The sequence below is a fragment of the Periplaneta americana genome, chromosome 11 (assembly GCF_040183065.1).
Source record: "Periplaneta americana isolate PAMFEO1 chromosome 11, P.americana_PAMFEO1_priV1, whole genome shotgun sequence".
Lineage (NCBI taxonomy): Eukaryota > Metazoa > Arthropoda > Insecta > Blattodea > Blattidae > Periplaneta > Periplaneta americana.
Genome location: NC_091127.1, coordinates 34155314 through 34177674, shown reverse-complemented (window position 1 = coordinate 34177674; position 22361 = coordinate 34155314). Strand labels below are relative to the sequence as shown.

At 35.0% G+C, this 22361-nt stretch overlaps 1 protein-coding gene across 5 annotated transcripts in view; it reads right to left on the bottom strand.

Annotated features, from left to right (window-relative positions):
* Positions 1-22361, bottom strand: part of LOC138708920 (early estrogen-induced gene 1 protein) — a 333706-nt gene that overhangs the window by 255747 nt on the left and 55598 nt on the right. The window contains exon 1 of one of the 5 annotated variants that reach the window (XM_069839264.1): positions 9809-10427. The exons of the other annotated variants lie outside the window; for them this stretch is intronic. Within the exon in view, the coding sequence (XP_069695365.1) occupies positions 9809-9846 (38 nt within the window). The 5' untranslated portion in view covers positions 9847-10427. Of the gene's footprint in view, positions 1-9808; positions 10428-22361 lie in introns of those variants that run through there. 5 annotated transcript variants of the gene reach the window in all.

The following is a 22361-nucleotide window of genomic DNA, read 5'->3' as shown; positions in this document are numbered from 1 at the left end:
AAATTTTACACAGTAGTTACAGGTAGCATATATGTTTTGTATGCAAGCTCTCTTTACGTTGGTATAAGGGGAACTACCCCTTATAGGGGGGCGCATTTAGACAAAATTATAAACTTTTCTCCTATCTGACAGATTTTTATGAAATTTTACAAAACAGTTACAAGTAGCATATATGTTTTGTATACAAGCTCTGATTACGTTGGTATAAGAGGAATTACCCCTTATAAGGGGCGCAATTAGACAAAATTAGTAACTTTTCTATTTAACAGATTTTTATGAAATTTTACACAGCAGTTACAGGTAGCATATGTGTTTTGTATACAAGCTCTCGTTACGTTGGCATAAGGGGAACCACCCCTTATAGGGGGGGGGGCGCAATTAGACAAAATTAGTAACTTTTCTCCTATTTAACAGATTTTTATGAAATTTTACAAAGCAGTTACAAGTAGCATACATGTTTTGTATACAGGCTCTGATTACGTTCGTATAAGAGGAACTACCCCTTATTGGGGGCGATTAGATAAAATTAGTAACTTTTCTCCTATTTAACAGATTTTTATGAAATTTTACAAAGTAGTTACAGGTAGCATGTATGTTTTGTATACAAGCTCTCGTTACGTTGGTATAAGGGGAACTACCCCTTATAGGGGGGCGCAATTAAACAAAATTAGTAACTTTTCTCCTATTTGATAGATTTGTATGAAATTTTACAAAACAGTTACAAGGAACATATATGTTTTGTATACAAGCTCTGATTACGTTGGTATAAGGAGAACTACCCCTTATAGGGGGCACAATTAGACAAAATTAGTAACTTTTGTCCTATTTAACAGATCTTTATGAAATTTTACAAAGTAGTTATAGGTAGCATGTATGTTTTGTATACAAGCTCTCATTACGTTGGTCTAAGTGTAACTACCCCTTATAGGGGGGCGCAATTAGACAAAATTAGAAACTTTTGTCCTATCTAACAGATTTTTATGAAATTGTATACAGTAGTTACACTTGGTACATTTGTTTTGTGTACAAACTCTGTTTACGTTGGTATAAGCAGAAGTGTCCCTTACAGGGGGATGCATTTAGACAAAATCTTATGGGGGGGAAAATGTAAGATTTTAGGTACTATTGCACTTTTTGGACAATCGGGAAGTTTATTTGGTACATAATTAACAAGCTGTCATCTTGAATTCCCTGAATTATACTGCGGAAGCAGATTCGGTTCACAGATATTGAAATAACTGCAACCGAGAAAAATTGCACTACTGCACCTCGAAAGAATAGTGCTCATAAATTATTACTTCCGCAAATCTGCGCACCTTAAGACTACATTAAAATAGAGGTAAATAGTGGAGGAAGTGAAAAAAAAAATCATTTTTGGACGAACCAAAGGGGTTTTTTTTTCTCTACCTTAGCAAAGTCTGCACTCAATGGTTATATTTATATTTTGTCCCGTGTCCATTCATGCTAATTTTACATACTATAATAACATTAAATGTAACACAAACAAACAGTGTTACATACCTAAAGAACTACTTGACATGTTGGTAAGAAATATGAATGGAATCGACCACTTACAACAGAGTTAAAGCACAAGGAAAACGGCAGACTCGCGGCGCTTGCTGAGTAAGAATGCTGGGTGGCGAAATGTGGCATGTTACCGGCTTCTTATCTCGCTGTGCAGCCACCTCCGCTGATTAAGATAATCAATTGAGTGTTACTCTGTTATATAGGAAAAATAATTTAAGGGTTTAATTTCATTTTTTTACATGTCATTTTTCTGCATTTGTCCTCCTAAATATGGATTTTATATAGGAAAAATAATTTAAGGGTTTAATTTCATTTTTTTACATGTCATTTTTCTGCATTTGTCCTCCTAAATATGGATTTTAGACCACTGTGCGGCAGTAGGTAGCCTACAGAAAAATTAATCACAAGCTTGATCACATTGTGGGATGGAACTCTTCTGCCAGGAAAGAATTCAGCAAGTAGGTCTCTTATCTTTCTCAAAGAATTGTTCCCATGCAGTTCAATAAATAAAATATTTTTCTTCTCTACATCTTTTTCACATGTGTTTCAAAAGTGGTCAATTTAATTTCAGAAAGCGTTATTTGTATTTCAGAAAGCATAATTTGTATTTCAGATTCGTCAATTGTATTTCAGAAAGCGTCTTTTGTATTTCAGAAGTTATCAATATTGTATTTCGGAAAGTGCTAATTATTGTATTTCAAAATAGCATGAGCCAACAATTTGCTACATTCATAATTCTAACATTCATAGGATTATGAATAATTCTTTTGAACTATTGTTAAGTACCTTAGTTCAAAATTATAATACATATACCGTAGTTTGTAATTCACTATTTTAATGGTATATATTTATTTGTTGATATTGACAAAATAATTGTAAAATACAAGAAAGTCAAAGACAAAATGAAGTCTAATAAACTCGTTATTGCAAACTCATGGTAAACAATTACATAGTTTCCACGACAACAAAAATATATGATTCAATTATCTGAAATACAATTGACGGGTTCTGAAATACAATTGAATCTGAAATATAAATGATGCTTTCTGAAATACAACTGATTAATCTGAAATACAACTGATGCTTTCTGAAATACAATTGATGAATCTGAAATACAAATTATACTTTCTGAAATAGCCTACATCTGGAAAAGGTGTAGTATAATAATCTATTGTTGCAAGATTAATTCCATCAAACAGAATTTTAGTTGGCAATAATCAATAAATAGTCTTCTTTTCTACAAGGCCTACTAATTTATTACACATGGCCACCTACATGAAATTTCACTTTCAATTCTTAATACATGGATTTCTTATGGCAGTGGTAAGTCCCTATGCACTATAGTTTGAAATACATATGGTATAATTACATACTACAAAGTAATTTAAACTTCATAAAGTAGAAAGTATCGTGCAATAGCTACAACTTCTTATAACAGTTTAATAGCTGAACTTTCTTTTCAGCTAACTTATTTATAACTAGCCGTACCCGTGCGCTCCGCTGCACCCGTTAGAAATAAATATAAAGTAATTACATAATTAAAATAGGTCATTTGATCCAGGGAAAATTCGTGTTTCATAGAAGGATAAATCGTTTAATATGTTACTTAATTTAAATTGCATCCAAATAATTAAAATGCGATCATTTTGGTCCAGAAACACTCATTTGGTGCAATGACAATTCCTTTAACATGTTTCTTAATTTTTATTACATGCAACCATAGTTTAATGAAGATTGACATCATTTAGATTTAATGTGTATATTTTATTTTACTTGTTATAGGTTTCCATTGAATTATGGTAATTACTTAATTTTAACCCTTGTTTTCTACGTATTCAGTAAAGGGCGCTTGGCCCACTATGGTTCTGAACCCTTCAAATAACTTAAATTATATTATATTATACAAACACAGAAACATTCTCTGTAGGCTATCTTTCATAGCTTTCGATTGTTGCTGTCCAAGGCCCCTTATAGACGAAGTCATTTGTTTTTTAATTCATTACACGGCCTTAGATGCCAGTTATTTTAATTTTAAAGCTCATTTATCTCATTAAATATCAGTCCTATCAAATTTTTCGAGGAATAAAACTTATAGCAAATTATTTTTAAAGAAACTTTTGTTATGTAACATTTTTCAAAAAAATCAATAATAAGCGAGATATTTCGATTTATTTAATTCAGGCCCCCTTATAACCCCCCTTTTAAATAATGTATTTTGAATGCCATATAGCCTAAAATCTAAGTTACAACGAAATTAACTTATATTCCAATTTTCATCGAAATCCGTTCAGCCATTATCGCGTGAAAAGGTAACAAACATACAGACAGACAGACAGACATACAAACAAAAATTTCAAAAAAGCGATTTTCGGTTTCAGGGTGTTTAATTATGTATGTTAGGGCAAATTATTTTTGGAAAATCGAAAATTACCAGAAAAATTTCGGCTACAGATTTATTATTAGTATAGATATGATGTAGGTGTTACTCAATTAATTTCACAAATTCTGAAGAATTAGAAGGAAGACAAAAGACGACATTATTCTTATTTAAACTGTATTTATAGATATGATGTAAAGTGTCATCTTCCAATTGAAAGCAACACTTCATCAAGTTACATTAAGAGGAAAAGTCTCCTTAACTAAATACTGAAGACAAAACGTATAAAAATATCTTTATGTTAAATTTATTTACTAATAGTTCTTTTTTTTAATTTGAATCTTATTTTTGCACCAAAACCTTAGTATCACGAAATTAGCCGAACCTGCTCTACAACTTCATGTGAAATTTATTGACCCCCGATAGTCTTTTACTCCGATTCAAGGCTCCAGTATCGTTGGCCCCTTACATCAAAATATTCAGATAATTGTATCTCCCTATAATCTCTCGAAAGTCTGTAAAACAAAACTGATTACACCCTGTATGTATTATTTGCACTGCACTCCATTCAACAGCAGTACAATTCTCTGCAGGTCAACTTCAAAACACGTGATTCAAGTACCATTCACCAATCTTGAAATCTTGTGATCAATATGATAAACAGTGCGGGTGCCGACGCCATCGATTGGAGCAATGAAACCCGAAGCATGCATCGTCACGTTTCGCATGTGGGCCCACGAGCTGAATGTAATCTCGTTATAGCACAACAGAGGGCCGTCCGCCGTTGTTTGCGGCTGTGACTGGATTAACCTCCTACCACCACTATCCTCGAGAGTTGTGAATAATTAGTAAGCCAAATAAGAGGATTTATGCTAACCCCAGGGGTTGAAAACACGTGCATTATGCAGGCGTGCACGGTATTGAGGTCGTAAAACACGCTCGTATTTGCACGCCAAGGAGACATTTGGGCGAACATGTTTAATAAGCATTGACAACGTTAAACGGTTCAGATATTGACTCCGCGGTAAGATATAACAAATGGAGTCATTAAATGATATTATACTTTCTCATTAAAATAGCGTAATAGTTGAAATAATCACTATTAAAATATATGTATCAAATTAACCTCGGATAACTTTTCTCCAATTTACTTTCCTTTCCAACTTCACATTTTCACTGCTGAAGTTCCTATAAGTAATCCCGACCCCCAACAACGAAGATGTCACCTTAACGTCTTTCTCTTGCACCATAAGCTTCCGGGATGAGATTTATTTATTTATTTATTTATTTATTTATTTATTTATTTATTTATTTATTTATTTATTTATTTATTTATTTATTTATTTATTTATTTATTTATTTTGCTAATAATTTTAACATAAAATATAACATAAGCTTATACAGAAAAACTTTAGCTCGCCCCTGAAAGAGTAGAACTCGTGCTCAGGGGCGGATTCCTGAATTGAAATTAAGAAGTATATAATACAATTTGTCTTATGTCTACTACGCAATAAGAATATATAAATTTAAATTTACAATCTTTCAATTTTTATAAAATCCATACATAACTTTTTTAATTTAATACTATTAGAATTGACAAGATTAGGATATTTAAATATAAATACTGTGGCAGTGTTGCATATTGGTTCAAACAATCTTAAACCTTTTGTTTCATAACTATGATAATACAATTCAAAATTATTTCGATTTTTATGTATGAATTTTATTAATACAATATAATAAATTTGTCTTATGTTAAGAACATTAAAGCCTAAAAACAATTTTTGAGGTGGAAAATCAATAGGTTTATGAAGACATATTTTAATTATTTTCTTCTGTAATAAAATAAAGTGGATTAAAATTGGATTTAAATAAGCTACCCCATCCTATAATTCCATACATAATTACCGATTGAAATAAAGTTAAGTATATTGTGCGTAATAAACTTATTTACAAGTAATTCCTCAATAAAACAAAATAATATATTATTTTACATAATTTATTACAAAGGTAATTAATGTGTTTGTTCCATTTTAAATGATTGTAGAAAATTATGCCTAAATATTTAACTTCAGAGGACTCCTTAATAATAATCGGACATTTACACTGTATACAACAGTGTTAATTAATACTTAATATAGATGTAGGAGGTTTGTTACATTTTTCAGATAATGATGGTTTTATTTTCGTTGATTGAAAGATAATTTATGTCAAACCATTTTTTTTATTAATTTAAGTCCATTATTTGAATTATTAAATGCACCATATCAGTCTTTTCCACCAAAATGTAAAACTGTGTCATCTGCATAAGAATAATGAACACCATTTTATTGTTGTAAGTCAATTTTTAATACTTACTTACTTACAAATGGCTTTTAAGGAACCCGAAGGTTCATTGCCGCCCTCACATAAGCCCGCCAGCGGTCCCTATCCTGTGCAAGATTAATCCAGTCTCTATCATCATACCCCACCTCCCTCAGATCCATTTTAATATTATCCTCCCATCTACGTCTCGGCCTCCCTAAAGGTCCTTTTCCCTCCGGTCTCCCAACTAACACTCTATATGCATTTCTGGATTCGCCCATACGTGCTACATGCCCTGCCCATCTCAAACGTCTGGATTTAATGTTCCTAATTATGTCAGGTGAAGAATACAATGCGTGCAGTTCTGTGTTGTGTAACTTTCTCCATTCTCCTGTAACTTCATCCCGCTTAGCCCCAAATATTTTCCTTAGCACCTTATTCTCAAACACCCTGAACCTATGTTCCTCTCTCAGAGTGAGAGTCCAAGTTTCACAACCATACAGAACAACCGGTAATATAACTGTTTTATAAATTCTAACTTTCAGATTTTTCGACAGCAGACTGGATGATAAGAGCTTCTCAACCGAATAATAACACGCATTTCCCATATTTATTCTGCGTTTAATTTCCTCCCGAGTGTCATTTATATTTGTTACTGTTGCTCCAAGATATTTGAATTTTTCCACCTCTTCGAAGGATAAATCTCCAATTTTTATATTTCCATTTCGTACAATATTCTGGTCACGAGACATAATCATATACTTTGTCTTTTCGGGATTTACTTCCAAACCGATCGCTCTACTTGCTTCAAGTAAAATTTCCGTGTTTTCCCTAATCGTTTGTGTATTTTCTCCTAACATATTCACGTCATCCGCATAGACAAGAAGCTGATGTAACCCGTTCAATTCCAAACCCTGCCTGTTATCCTGAACTTTCCTAATGGCATATTCTAGAGCGAAGTTAAAAAGTAAAGGTGATAGTGCATCTCCTTGCTTTAGCCCGCAGTGAATTGGAAAAGCATTAGATAGAAACTGACCTATACGGACTCTGCTGTACGTTTCACTGAGACACATTTTAATTAATCGAACTAGTTTCTTGGGAATACCAAATTCAATAAGAATATCATATAATACTTCCCTCTTAACCGAGTCATAAGCCTTTTTCAATTTTTAATAAGTCATTAATATATATTAAAAACAAAATAGGGTCTACAACTGTGCCTTGCGGAACACCTATATTAATAATTGAAGGTTCACTTGAATAATTGTCAATTTTCGTTATTTCAATTCTGTCTAAAGTGTTTGAAAATTTTGTCTAGTCATCTGCTTGATATGCAACAAATTATCAATTATTCATTAATGGAATCAAACTTTCTTGGATCTTTGCTGTTTAATTGAGTCATATTTCTTTACCTGATAAGCACTATATCATAAGATATAAGATAAAGTTAAATCGACTTTGAGTTTTAAAATGTTTTGTGCAGTGTTAATGAAAGGATTGCTAACAATTAATACTATTTATGATGTAAAATCAACATACATGGGTCATTCAATAATTATTAGTGGCAACATCTGAATTAACAACAAAGAAAACATTTTTGGAACAGTCACATTGTTGCAGTGCTCAGAAGTATAATCTCCTCCAACATGAAGAACCCGCCTTCACACTTCAGGGAGACGACGGATGCCATCCACAGCGTTTTGTTGTATTAATCTTACAACAGACTGCTCTACTGCTGCTATAATTGTCTGTCTGGTTCTAAAGCGAACTTCTCTAAGTGATAATTTCATTTTCGCGAAAATATCAAAATCACATGGGCTTATATCTGGGGAGTATGGAGGATGCTCCAGAATTTCCCAGTTCCATCTGCGAAGTAAATTAACCACAGGGGCAGCTATGTGAGAGCGAGCACCATCGTGCAGCACAATAGGATTCAAAACACAACTAATGTGTACATCAACCTGCAAATTACCATTTTTTTTCGATCCTTCAAGGACCAAGGCCTGTGACATGTTCTGGTTTTATTCATAAGAGAAATATGAATTCTAGACATTCAAAGACTTTGTCAATCTGCCAGCACGACGCAAGGTAAAAAAATACGGAGGGAGGTAAATCTTGACTTCTTAGCAAAGAATCGACTGAGGATGCAGTATTCGTATCCGGAAAAGTCATCGCTAATCGCTAACATTTATAAACCAAAATTCTACCGCCTGAGTCACGGGGGAAGTCTTTAAACTTTTAAATTAATACAGGACTACGCTTCAGGACTGAAAGTTGGTGGGATTCCACTGCAATACAACTTTGTTCGAGGCTATGTTAAAACTGTTACAAGAGAAATTTCATTCTGCTAAGAAATTAAATGCATAATATGAGATGCTCTGACGTCTGCTCCTGTAACGACGTGAATGCTCGTGCAGGAAGTCGTATGGAAATACCAAACGCCTATCACACTAAACCCTAACAGGAAATTACGAAACTTTCAACCAAGACTAAAAACTACAAAATACATTGAGAGAAATACGGTCACATTCAGCTGTGACACTTGCTTACATTATCGCACTGAGGCAAATGTGTCTTTAAGTCCCGGAAGTTCATGGTCTTAAAAACCTATTAATAAGGAGCATGCATCAAGTTATAGGCTACTTATGGCCTTAAAGTTTTAAAAAATGCCAATAAAGATACACTAATAAATACAAATACGTATCCCATAATATGAGTACGAATGTTAAAGGTACACCATAAACTTACTTTTATACAATACAAAAATAATACAATTCACGCATATTAATAATAATGATAATAATAATAATAATAATAATAATAAACCTTTAGGGAGGCCGAGATGTAGATGGGAGGATAATATTAAAATGGATTTGAGGGAGGTGGGATATGATGATAGAGAATGGATTAATCTTGCTCAGGATAGGGACCAATGGCGGACTTATGTGAGGGCGGCAATGAACGTCCGGGTTCCTTAAAAGCCAGTAAGTAAATAATAATAATAATAATAATAATAATAATAACATATGTCCAAACCTCTGGAGTAACGGTCAGCGAGTCTGGCCGCGAAACCAGGTGGCCCGGGTTCGAATCCCGGTTCGGGCAAGTTACCTGGTTGACGTTTTTTCCAGGGTTTTTCCTCAACCCAATACGAGCAAATGCTGGGTAACTTTCGGTGCTGGACCCCGGACTCATTTCACCGGCATTATCACCTTCATTTCATTCAGACGCTAAATAACCTAGATGTTGATACAGTGTCGTAAAATAACCCAATACTAATAATAATAATAATAATAATAATAATAATAATAATAATAATAATAATAATAATAATAATAATAATACTAATGAAATATAAAGATACAGAAATTAACTGCCTTTCAAATGTATAGAGTTTGTCAAATTTGTTTGCATCTACGATGTTAATACAAAATAGTTACTTTGGAGGATATTAACCAATCTACCAATGAAAAATAGCGAGCAGATGTCAACTACAGACTTCGCAATCAACGCGAGGATTCACATTTTCAGCTTCCTGCTTGTGTTCATGTCATGGTAAAAAAATAAATAAGGTCGATTATGTAAGATAACAAAACATACCTTTTAATCATACGTAGACACATTCCCTTCCTTTTCATTTCATTTTTAATATTTTCTTTCCGTTTTTTGCTTTCGTTTCTTGATCTTTTCTTTTCTTGTATTTTCTTTGCTTTTCGGTTCGTGAACAATAAAAAAATATATTAATTATTAAACTTCCCCGACTATACAGCAATTTCCTCGTTCCAAGTACCACAAGATATGACTCAAATCTAAGAAATTTATCAGTCACTGACATCACGAAACGTCAATCCGACACAGAAGCCTTCCGCATTTAATACCAAAATGTGTAATTTAGAGTACACACGACACTAAATCCCAAAAGAAAGTTACGTGTTTCTCTGAGGATTAAATTTCTGGTCGAACTGTGAGAAACAGAGGGGGCGGAATGTAGTGGGATCAAATCCAGCAGTGACTAACACACAAAACCCACTCTGACACGCTGATATTTCCCATGTGACAAGCCTTTTAATGGCCTATCCTCTGACACTAATCTGTTACCATATCATCGCCCACGTAAGCTTTGGCTTTTAACCCGTAGGTATTTTTCCAAATGCGACCTCGTTTTAAAGCAGTGTTGCGTGTGAGGGACGAAGCTCGCTATTCCGTGAACACGGAATGGCAGTGGTGGTAGGGTCGGGGTCCAGCACGATCTGAACGCGTGATCTACTGGTCGGAGGGAGACTTGAGGGCCGAGTTACCTCGTGAACTAGTGCAGCCATCATCACGGAAACGAAGGGGTAATATCCTCCGTCACGGGGTGGGAAGTGGCCGATTGCATGGGATACGATGCGAGAGGAGTAGGATAATCAAGTGCACCCAACCCCACCCGGGGAAAAGAGAAGAATGTGTCGATCGAAACAGTTATACTACCAAAGTTAAAAACATCAACCAACAAACGCTGCAATTCACAAGATGAACACCAGATTTTCTGATCTCATGCTGTTGTTTGTTATTCTAAGCTAACACCCTCTAAGGACAGGAGGACGGGGTTTGATCTCCGGCTCAAAATCGCTACAGATCAGTTTTCGTTGAACACTTCTATTTCTCTTGCAATCGCTTTATATTTATTTATCTACTGTCTTCCTCCGACGAGTTTAGCGCTGGGACCTTGGTATTCTTGCCATCGGTGCGGGGGGGGGGGGAGGTGCAGGCAGATTCTTTTGTTGCTACAGCCAAGCCGAGCCGAGCGGAGTGGAGTGGGAAATATTAATCGTCAAAAAAACATGCAGTCTTCAGTCTTCTCCCTGATGTTAGCTATGTTAATATTATATGAATTACTCATTAAATATTTCACCGTCACAAGTCATTTTTAAGGAAACATGCTGTGGAAAATTTTTGGTTTTATTCTCTTGGAATTTTAGAATATTTGTGATGGGTATCGTGAAAAACAGATTCCTATAATGTCTTGCGAAAATCATTTGTTGGTGATATCTTAAAATATAAAATCAAGTAGTTATACTTCTCAAGTGAGTTCAGCAGTACAGTATATTTAAATTGATTACTTTACAAATTTAATTCAATTCTACTAATCACTAAATTTTATAGTATAATTCTGCTTTTCATTTATATTATTGTAGTTGTATTATGATTTTTCTTTTTATTTACTTTATTGTATTTATATTTCTGGTGGTGTGATAGCCTTAACTTCACCAAAATAAATAATAAATAAATAAATAAATAAAATTTTCTACATTACTTTCCTTCTCTGAACACGTAAGTACGAATGGTTGTATCTCTATCTCGCCAAAAATACGTTAGAAAACTAATAGGCATACTGCTCTCGTAAATTGGGCAATGTTTTCAGTATGATTGTACTTTCTTCCAGACTGCCGCTGTCACTGTCCCCTCCCACTCCAGTACCGCGCTAGACTAGTCGGAACCGCATTCCTCTCAGCATTAAACTCCTCAGAGGATGACAGTATTTAGTAGATTTATTTCTACTGGCAGAGTTAAGGCCATAAAACCTTCTCTTCCACTCAACCAGTATTAGAAAAATAGCAAATATAAAAATGGTAGAAATACAAGAACAACATACAAATAAATAATAATAATAATAATAATAATAGTAGTAGTAGTAGTAGTAGTAGTAGTAGTAGTAGTAGTAGTAGTAGTAGGGACAGTAAGCAAGTGAACAACTTCAAATACTTCGGATGTACTATAAGCAGTAACATGAACTGCTGCCAGGAAGTCAAAAGGAGGCTAGCAATGGCAAGGAAGCTTTTAATGGAAAAAGGAGCATTTCTGCGGACCTCTGGAAAAAGAACTAAGGAAGAGACTAGTGAAGTGCTTTTTGTGGAGTGTGGAATTGTATGGGGCAGAAACATGGACATTACGACGAAATGAAGAGAAGCGAATAGAAGCATTTGAAATATGGATATGGAGAAGAATGGGAGGGGGTGAAGTGGACAGACAGAATAAAAAATTAATTTGTGCTGGAAAGAGTGGGTCAAGAAAAAATGATGCTGAAACTGATCAGGAACAGGAAAAGGAATGGTTGGATCACTGGTTGAGAAGAAACTGCTTACTGAAGAATGCACTGTAAGGAATGGTGAACGGGAGAAGAGTTTGGGGCAGAAGAAGACATCAGATGATAGACGACAATATATTACGTGGATCATATGCAGAGACTAAGAGGAAGGCAGAAAATAGAAAAGACTGGAGAATGCTGGGTGTGCAGTAAAAGACCTGCCCATGGACAACATTTCCACCATCTCTTATGATAAGGTATGTGCTTATTATCATTGCAGTTGTAACTGCAACTATGAGAATGTGAAGCGGTTGCGGGAATAATATTATAACTGTTTCGGCGGAAGCCCTAGCTCAGGCATGTCAATTGATGCTCACAAGAGCATGCGCGCGCTTTAGAGCCCAGGAGAGCATGAGCGCTTTACAGCGGAAAGAAAAGAGACAGGCGAAAGAGGTGGTATATGCCGCTTGCTCGAGCTTTATTAAGGGATGGCCAGCACTGATTCAATGGATAAAGGGGAGAGAACTTATTAAAACTGTAACCATGTTCATTTTTAGGTTTGCCTGAGAAGTATAAGTGCATTATAAGAATGTAAGATTTAATTTTAATGCTCATTTTTCACAAGTTTGATTTTTTTATTCAAAAGAAATATTTTCTCAACTTTTCGTATAGAAAAGTGAAATTTTCAGGTACAGGCCTATTTATTTAGTAGCCTTACAGAATGTTTTCGTAAATCTAATATACCGTATATACGTATTACTGAAGATAGTGTATTGAAAATTTTGAAAATATTCGCATGGAAATTGTTTGTAAGGAAATGAGTTAACAAAGCAACTACTGTTATATCATAAGCAAAAGATACGTGCCCATGTGTTGTAAAAATATCAGCTCTATAGCTTCAACAGATAGGAAATTGCTCACAAATATCACCTTAAAAGCATAATGCGATAAGAGTTTTGTTATGTAATATTAGTTACACTTAAAACAGATATAGTACCTAGGTAACTTTGCTTTGTACAGTAATATTGGTTTGATTAGTTTATTGATTACTTTTGTAAGACTAAAGATACCATCAATATAAATTCCAAATTATCATGTCATATTCCATCTCTTTCTTTGGAATATCACTTTCTTTATGAATGATGTGTTTCATCCACTTAATCCAGTATAATATTATACAACTATGGAATTTAAGTGAATATTCCTTCCTAACTCTCTATTATGTTATTAAGATTTGAAACACAAGTGCAATATTCAGAAATCAGTGTTAATACTTTTGTTTTACAGACAATATAGATAATATCAAACAGAAAGAAGCCATATAAAAATAACGACATAAAATTTCACGTTCCGTTTGAAGTTTGTGCACCACTGTTTTCTTAATCCAACAGGTTGCTTATTCATATACACAACCCTTCCTCTTTCCATACTTAGCGCTTGCTGCCGCGCACGACGTCAAGGTCAGAAAAATGCGCTTGCTTTGACATCACTGGCCCTATAATCTTTTCGCTGTAAGAAAAATCCTAATATAAAGAATAGCACGTGACTGAAGTGAGGCTTCATTGGCCGCTGTTTGCCGCCATAGATTCTCAGTAGGCTACATGTTCCCGCCTACTGTTGTACATTCTGTTTCATGTTAAACATTTCCCGTTACTCGTCAAGTACGTCTAACCTCACTACTATGCATTCGTTTGCTTAGGAAACATTTACTTTATAATCACTGTGATTAAAACTCACTTAACTTATTATATACATTTAAGACTATTTGTTTTTCTCCGCTTTTGAGAGGGTTTCTACTCTTAAGTTTAATAACCAAGCACACCGAGGATGCAGAAGGCATACTACAGTACCACGTGCTTACGTGAACTACGAGCTCAAGTGACGCCAGCTTGTTACAAGAACAGACTACCTCGGTATTACTGTTGGTATTCATCCGCGTTAATAGTACATAACAAAATATAAAAGTAGCTTTTCTTTTACGTAGCGTTTTACTTATGAGTGAAGTTATGTGTTTCGTCGTATTCAACAACTAGAATTTAATTTTTTATTTTCAAATAATACAAGATGATAGTTTTCAAATATGGACTATATTTTCCTGCGTCGTGTGAGTGTTTCGACTGTGAGCCAATCACGGGTATGACAGCCACGTGCTTGTGTTTACATTAAGATTTTTCTTACAGCGAAAACAGTATAGCTGCTTCGGCGGCGTGCGATCCTCCATGCGCTGGCCGCAGTGCGAAAGAAAAGCACTGAATAATTTACATGTGCTGGCATACAAAAATCTTCAATTATAATAGTCCATTCCATAAACAATTTCATTTATGAACAAATGCATAACGTTTGTGTTACAACGTAGAGCAAATTTTACGGAAACTTAGTAATTTTGTTGGCAGTTATTAAGCACCTAAAGCCAAATTTCGAATATCCGTCTCACGACAACAAATTCTGCTTTACGGCCGACTATAAAACAAAACCTTGATGTGCGCGTGCATTTCTGAATATTTCACTTATCCACACGTCGAGCTTTATGGTCGCTAATGTATTATGCATTTGGTGTTTACCGTCATTTTACGACGCTTTAATGCTTTTTCCTCATGACATCGCAAGAGTCGACACGTGTTCTCTTCTAACTACGTTAGTCAAGCTCAACCAATTAATCGAGGCATTAGAAATGCTTATTAGTTATTACTTTAAGTAAACCATTAGCCTATCCAGCTTGCGCCAAGCTAATGAGGACGTCTCGCGATTTATGAATGACTACAGTAGTAGTTATTAAACAACCACTGATATCCTAAACGAACATCGTCCTGGAGTTCAGTTGCCAGAACACTGTATTACGATGACTTCGGTCCCGGGCTCCATGCGATGGCGGAGTCTTATTTATGGTGGACATGTTCTTGAGTTTTTCTTTTTTTTGCGTGTGGTTTTACGTTTCTCTTCATAATTCCACCGTCACTTTCAATTTTTATTATTCATATCCGTAATTTCAACAGCTTTCACTCAAAACGGTGCGGTGTGACATAGTATCGTGCCTGGAATACAGTTGGCATCAGTTTGAGGCGTAGTACAGGACAGAGGAATGGAAGGATACGCTAGTCCCACCATAACCTCAATTCATTCAGACTGAACCGATAAATGGCACCACACTGATGAGTAGGTTCAGGAAGTTCATGCATTTGCACTTTTTTTCCCACTGACTATAATTCATTGCTGATTCCCTTCACGGATCATCAACATTTAAGCTTATCAAATCGAATTTTATGTTGCATATATTTGTATATTTTAGCTTTTTTTTTTTTCGTATAAATGCATAATACAGACGTGGGCAAATTATTAGACTAAAACGTTTATCTTTGAAACATAATATAATTCGTCATATCAGCTATCAGTATAATTCACAGAGTCTCTATTGTTGTAAATATGCTTGTTTACATCTTCTGGTATATTTTTCCAATGGTTAAATATATTTTGTCTGGCTGTGTTGGTACCACTTGTGTTTTAATTATATACTTCAGAAGATATTCAACAATCTGTTCTCCCATGGCCTGCAAGAAGACCGGACATGAACGAAATTGAAAATGTGTGGTCTACACTGAAGAAGAAAGTGAACAAAAAGAGGTTTACAACAAAACATGGATTCATTTAAGCACTGTCTGATATCTGGCTAAATGATGCTGATATTCACAAAATATTAGTAACCTGCAGACTCAAGTTTCTATTCATTATTTCTGTGCAAAATACATTTTTGTTCATTATTTCTGCCGCTAAATACAACTTTGTTGCACATATAATTATTTTAGTCTAATAATTTGTCCACGTCTGTATTTCATAATACTTATAGTATATTATTGTGGCATATTTTCGTATTTTAGCTCATTAAAGCTCATGTTATGTTGCATAAAAATGCAAAGTCTGGATTTTTAAAATAAAAACATCATATTCTATTTTTGAAAACTGGTGTTGAGCGAAATTATAATTATTTTTACCAGAAAAGTATTGAAAGTTTCGCGGCACACCTAGCCAATCGTGCGTGGCTGAAAGTTTGATGAGTCCAAAATTATCTGTTTTCTATTAATATTTGAGGAGAAAAATTCGCTCCGGTGCCGGGACGGGTCCTTGGTTCTACGTACCAAGCGCTCTGATCACTGAGCTACGCCGGAGCGAATTTTTCTCCTCAAATATTAATTGTCAACATTACAGATATTATTCTGTAGGACAAATTAATAAATCTGTAATATCTATTTTCTGTTTTAGATGTCATGTAATAGCTCAGATAGTGTAGTTCAATTGTGCAGAATAACAACCCTGTTAGTCCAAAGAACGTGACTTATCAGGTTCTTTCCCTGTACTCTTCATTTATGATTATTATTATTATTATTATTATTATTAGTATTATTATTATTATTATTATTATTTAAGAATGTTCTACTTGCATTGGACTCTGAAGATGTAGTCTGAATTGATACAGCGGAAACAGTTGCCCGTGACACAAATGTGAAGAATGACTTAACTTACATTCAGCATATATTTTCATGCTTCATGAAAGCATTCAAAACTTTCCAAAACAGGCACCTTTCACCTTCTGAAAGCTTCGAAATTGTAACCAGTACTGTGGAACAACTGAATCGTGGTACAAATGAAGTTGCAGATGCAGTAAAAGCTAAGGTGGACACTGGACTTTCATAAAACTCTGGATATGAAGAACTACGAAAGACTGTTGCAGTGATGAGTGATGATTCAACATTGAAGGTAAACTTGGACTTCTCACCAGCAGACATTGTGAAAGTGAAATATGCACAGATTACTTCTTATGATGTTGAACGCAGTTTCAGTCAGTACAAATCTCTCCTCAGAGACAATAGAAGAAGATTCACTTTTCAGCGCTTGAAAGAATTGTTTGTAACCCATTGTTATGGCAACAGGCAATAAAAATTGTGTTTTGTTTGAAGTTCACATAACAAAATAATACAATGAAAGATAAGGTGCGTCCGTTACATTCTTTGTTTAGTTGGATTAAACTGTACTAATATTTAACGTAGATAGTCTTTTTTATCATTTATGTCCATTACATTCTGTGTTTAGTTTGATTAAGCTGTATTAATATTTAACGTAGATAATCATTTTTTATCATTTGAAGTCAATACTTAATACCATATTTTCATAAAAGTAAGTACATATAGGATATTTACATATTTCATACATTTTTAGTCCATATAAATCCGTTCCCTGATTATAAATTTATCCAAATTTGTATTGCGAAGTTAATTTTGTATTTACTGCTGCAGTTCAATAACCCAATTTAATTGGCATCGAGTGGGGAACAATAATTGTATACTTAATGATGTATGAGACAAAATCTTTAGTAATAAATTTCCCTCCTCTTCGTGTCAAGTAAGACCTATCGGCTTTAATACTTGTCATGTATGTAACTATTACACAGTAAAACAGAAGCAAAGAATCAAAGTTTATACGACCTACAATTACAGTAACGTAAATAATAATTATCCAGAATGTCACAGTCTGTTATTAGGTGTGCCAGCAGCAAAGCAAAGAATACTCATTCCGTGTTTGCATACGTAGGTAGACATAAAAAAAGAAAACTGCAACTCAAATGGCTTTTATTAATAGTTAGCTTCGGTCTACATTTATGCAGTACTATTTTTTATGAACGTGACACAAATTTAAGCATGTCGATTTTAACGATCCAGTGGCAAACGAATAAGCTAATTTATCTAAGCCATATAATACACAAATTATGTATAGTAATCTCACTAAAGGTTTTGATTTATCTAGATAAAATCAAAACTCGAGTGGAATTTGACTATTACACGATTAGAAGAAAGTGTATTAATATTAGAAGAAATAAAGTACTCTAATACAATATAATACTGACTTACTAAAATACTAAACTGTTTTGAAAATGTATTACAGTACCACCTCATCATTACAAATATTCTGGTAGATGGCATTAATGTGTTATGATGAGCTGTTCTTTTGTTACCAGTTGTGCCAACTATTCATCTTCATTGACCTCTATGGACGATTACTAGTCAAGATTGTTGATTCAGTTTCAGTTTTATTAAAACAATTGAATTTCACTTCAATTATCAATATAATATATTAAACAATCTCTGATACGTGACAATCCACAAATAAATTATAAAAAAGTTTTAATTAAGGAAGATGAAATAAATATGAATCATTTTAAAAGGTACAATTTTATTATTGAAAGTACAATGTTATCAAACAAAGACACAAATGTTAGGGAGGTGATAAAAATAAACAAATGCTAAGGTGATAAAACAAAAGTGATAAAAATTGTAGGATAAGCAGCGATGATTGGTTGAAAACCGTTTTATTGGTCAAAAGTAGCATGACGTAGTAAAAGTGTAATAGTCGAATTAAAAACATTTGGGATAACAGAGTTAACATTCAATTAGCCAGCCAAGCATCTAGTAGTCAATCAGTCAAACTTTCAACTAGCAAACTTGCCAGTCCAAAAAACATATTGTTACTCACTTCAGGAGCCAATCAGTCCATCGAGTCAGTCGGTCAATGAAGCAACTATTTTGTGAATTAACCATCAACCAGTGATGAAATAACTAGCAAATCCTGTTGCGGGGTTTTTCATGTCATAATATGAAAACACCAACGTTTCGGAGCGAAGTACATACAGACACCATTTCCGCTCTTGATAATGGACCCCTGATGATGACTGTCCTCATCTCTGATACGGTGCAAAAGCCCAAAAAACTCGTACCTCCTTCAACGCCATGAAATTTTTACACCAAACTTAACTAGCAAATAAATTAATTAAACAGTCAATGGTTTAATCATACAGGTAAACAGTTAAACAATCAACCAATTACAGTAAATCAATAAATTAAATGTTCAGTGACAATCAAGCATGCACTCAATTAACCAGCCTTATCAGTCAATCATAAATCAAACAACTTAGTGAACAATGACGTCTATCACGTAGCCAGGTAATAATCACTCAGTCGATCAAATAGTCAATTAAAAAACCAGCCAGTCAATCAAACAAACAAGAAACCAACTGGTTAATAAACTGAGCAATCAGTCAAGCAGGCAGAAAGTAATTAATTAATTCAATCATTCATCCATTCAGCAAAAGAGTCACCACAGTAAGTTTGTAGGCCAAATAATATTTTTGGCAATCAAGCAGTCAGTCAGTCTATATGTAAGCCTGTCTTGAATCAGTTAGTAAGGGAGGCTATTTTTCATGTAAGTAAATGAGCCAGTCTTCTATCTGCCAGTAAGTGAGTCTGTTTCCATAATATATCTGTTTAATAAATCTGTGAGCCTGTTTCAGTAAGTCTGTGGGCCTGTTTTTCAACAGTCTGACAGTAGGCCTGTCTTTCAACAGTGTGACAGTGAGCCTGTCTTTCAAGTCCGTCAGCGAGCCTGTTTTTTCAACAGTCTGGCAGTGAGTCTTTCTTTCAACAGTCTGTCAGTGAGCTTGTCTTTCACCAATCTGTGAGCCTGTCTTTCACCAGTCTGTGAGTCTGCCTTTCACCAGTTTTTGAGCCAGTCTTTCACCAGTCTGTGAGACTGTCTTTCACCAGTTTTTGAGCCTGCCTTTCACCTGTCTGTGAGTCTGTCTTTCACTAGTTTTTGAGCCTGTCTTTGACCAGTCTACTAGCCTGTCTTTCAGCAGTCAGTGAGCTGTCTTTCACAGTCAGTGAGCCGTCTTTCACCAGTCTGAGAGCCTGTCTTTCACCAGTCTGAGAGCCTGTCTTTCGCCAGTCTGAGAGCCTGTCTTTCACCAGTCTGTGTGCCTGTCTTTCACCAGTCTGTGTGCCTGTCTTTCACCAGTATGTGTGCCTGTCTTTCACCAGTCTGTGAGCCTGTCTTTCACCAGTCTGTGAGTCTGCCTTTCACCAGTTTTTGAGCCTGTCTTTCACCAGTCTGAGAGTCTGTCTTTCACCAGTCTGAGAGCCTGTCTTTCACCAGTCTGAGAGCCTGTCTTTCACCAGTCTGTGTGCCTGTCTTTCACCAGTCTGTGTGCCTGTCTTTTACCAGTCTGTGAGCCTGTCTTTCACCAGTCTGTGAGTCTGCCTTTCACCAGTTTTTGAGCTTGTCTTTCACCAGTCTGTGAGCCTGTCTTTCACCAGTTTTTAAGCCTGTCTTTCACCAGTCTGTGAGTCTGTCTTTCACTAGTTTTTGAGCCTGTCTTTCAGCAGTCAGTGAGCTGTCTTTCACTAGTCTGTGAGCCTGTCTTTCACCTGTGAGTAAGCCTAACTTTTTCCAATCAGTCGGGCAGCCATTAAATCTTTCAATGAAGGACTCAATCCGTCAATGAACATATCTATCACACATTCAGCCGGTTAGTATTTCCATCAAACATGCAACTAGTTGATCAATAAATCAGTTAATCAGTTCGTTTAACGACTACGTTGATAATACAGTAGAAACTGATCAGTGTTCATGAACTATGCAGGATAAACCGAAATAAACGGACAAAATCCACCACAGAACTCAAAACACGACTGTGACTGAACATGGGACATAGTGTAGATAAAATACGTCTTTTAATCCATGGCTGGTCTGATAAGTTATATACATTCGGAGGAACGTTGGTAATACAAAGATGAACCCCAAAACATTCGTAATGTCAATGCGTTATAACAATGCTAAACACAAAAAGAATCCCGAAGCACATTTGAAAAGCCGCTACATTAACCTCAGAAATGCTCTGAAAACTGTCGCAATAAAAACTCTTGGATTCAACCCACGACCTTTCAAGTTCGAGCCAACAAGGCCCTTCAGCTATCTCATCTGTAATGTGACACATAAAAAGAGAGTCGCTCGATACAGCTCCTGGATTTTGCGGTCTCCTCGAGATTTGATTGATGATGCGTCAAATTCTCCGTCTCCGGAATGAATCCGATAATTAGGGCGCCGCTATATGTAACATGAAGACACGAATTCATTGGTCCAACAAGAGCAGTTTTTAATGTGATGTCGTGAAGCCTCGTTTATACCTTATAAGAAGAAATTAACAAATAACAATTAATACCGTGGAAGTAAAGAAGTTTTACATTTATAATTGAAGACCTCCCCGGAATAAGGGTGTAACCAAAAAATCTTTAACTGAATATACGTTTCAGGAGAAAGAAAAATAATTTCAGGGCACATTTCGTTATGCCTATAATTACTAACAGAACCATTTGAATGCTCAAGGATACAAGTTTATTCAGCTATAGGACTCAATAATTCAACTTTATAAATGAAAGCTTCAAAATTACTTTTTCCATCTAAATCAAATATTTCTTTAATTTGATGTTACATCATTTTTCCGGGGAAGTCTTCCAATTACACCAGGGCTATATGACTGGAAACGATAGAATCACGCAATAAATTATTTTATACAAAATATACTGTATCTTTTTGAAGAAATTCCCAGAAGTGAACCCTGAACTATTGTGAAGATTTTTAATCAACGCTAGATATTCACAAGTAATGGGATTTCCTGAAAATGTGGTCAGTATGGCGCAATGACATCGCTTGAGGCAATACAAAACAAGGAAAAGATGTAAAAACCACAAACATTCCACACTGAAGATAACCTCTTTCCTTCCGGATCTACCAAATTTGCAGCAGGAATATATATATAGTAAAGTATATCACTTGAACGAACTTTTTGGGATAATAATTTACATCGAAACAAGCATATCTAATTATATTTTGCACGATGGTGCGGTATGTTGTACTTACAGTTGCTGTTTTAATGCATGTAAGTTGATCATACCGCATTAGAGTGGTAGCTATGGTAACAAGTGTGGTTTAAGTAAAGGCTGGTTCACAATAAACCGGAAACGAAAACGACAACGAGAACGAGAGCATTCACAATTAACTATTGTGAATGCTCACATTTAAATACATCTATTTTAACAATATTTCCGTTCTCGTTCTCGTTGTCGTTGTCGTTTCCGTTCCATGTTTATTGTGAACCAGCCTTAAAAGTAAATAAAATTGTTTGGATTCTTATTGGAAGTAAAAGCGTGCGGTAAGTAAAATAGTGTCAACGTTTACACAGAAACAAAAAACAGTTGAAAGATCATT